Source organism: Papaver somniferum, unplaced genomic scaffold (genome assembly GCF_003573695.1).
Source record: "Papaver somniferum cultivar HN1 unplaced genomic scaffold, ASM357369v1 unplaced-scaffold_12580, whole genome shotgun sequence".
NCBI lineage: Eukaryota > Viridiplantae > Streptophyta > Magnoliopsida > Ranunculales > Papaveraceae > Papaver > Papaver somniferum.
In genome coordinates this window covers 1-816 of record NW_020621693.1, presented here as the reverse complement: position 1 = coordinate 816, position 816 = coordinate 1, and the positions used below count along the sequence as shown (strand labels likewise).

The 816-nt window shown below is 40.4% G+C and overlaps 1 protein-coding gene across 1 annotated transcript; it reads right to left on the bottom strand.

Moving 5' to 3' along the window:
- Positions 1-222: 222 nt before the first annotated feature.
- On the bottom strand, positions 223-564 carry LOC113331690. Its single transcript, XM_026578348.1, has one exon. It carries the CDS (start codon positions 562-564, stop codon positions 223-225), a length of 342 nt encoding a protein of 113 aa, XP_026434133.1.
- Between the last annotated feature and the right edge of the window lie 252 nt (positions 565-816).

The window sequence follows — 816 nt, the reverse complement described above, 5'->3', positions numbered from 1 at the left end:
TAGAACGACACTTTCTTCAATGCTTGATAATTTGTTTTAAGAAGGATGTTATGTGTACGATTGTACCTGAGGGTTTCTAGAATATGAATATCCTTGTGTGTTTCCTGATGCACTCCCTTGTACAGGGCCTTTGGACCATGAAAATTTAGGGTGGTTTCTCCACCCTGGGTTGTAGGTCTGTGAATAAGGGTTATGTTCTTGCTTTTGATACAAAACATGGGCTTATTCAAGTCTAGATTCCTGAAATGCAAGTTTTTCTGGGCAACTGTCCACTAGATGGTCAGAACTATTACATGAAGCACAAATAGACATTTCGACATGGTCACGGAGAGTAGTGGCAGAAGGTTTCACATTCTTCTGCAGCTCCAACGCTTCTACTCTCCTAGCCAACGATGCAATTTTCGCATTTCCCTCAAAGTCGGACTCAATCCTATGAACATTAGCTACAAGGGCAGTCTTTCTAGGTTCACGAATGGACTCCCACTGCCGAGTCTTTTCAGAAACTTTGATTAGGAAAGTCCAAGACTCATCAGCATTTTTGTCAATAAATAAGCCATTGCACATTGACTCAACTGTTGTTCGGGTGGCAACATCTAGACCTTCATACAAAATTTGCACAAGTCTCCATTTTTCAAAACCATGGTGAGGACACTGAAGCAATAATTCATTAAATCTCTCTAGGTATTTAGCTAAGGTCTCACCCTCTAATTGCACAAAACTATTCAGACTTTGACGAATGGTCGCAGTCTTGTGATTTGGGAAGAACTTTTTGAAAAATTCTTTCGTAAGATCATCCCATGTCCTAATTGACTGTGG

Coding starts and splice junctions, on each gene's coding strand:
- LOC113331690 (XM_026578348.1), bottom strand. CDS start 564: ATGTGCAATGGCTTATTTATTGACAAAAATGCTGATGAGTCTTGGACT.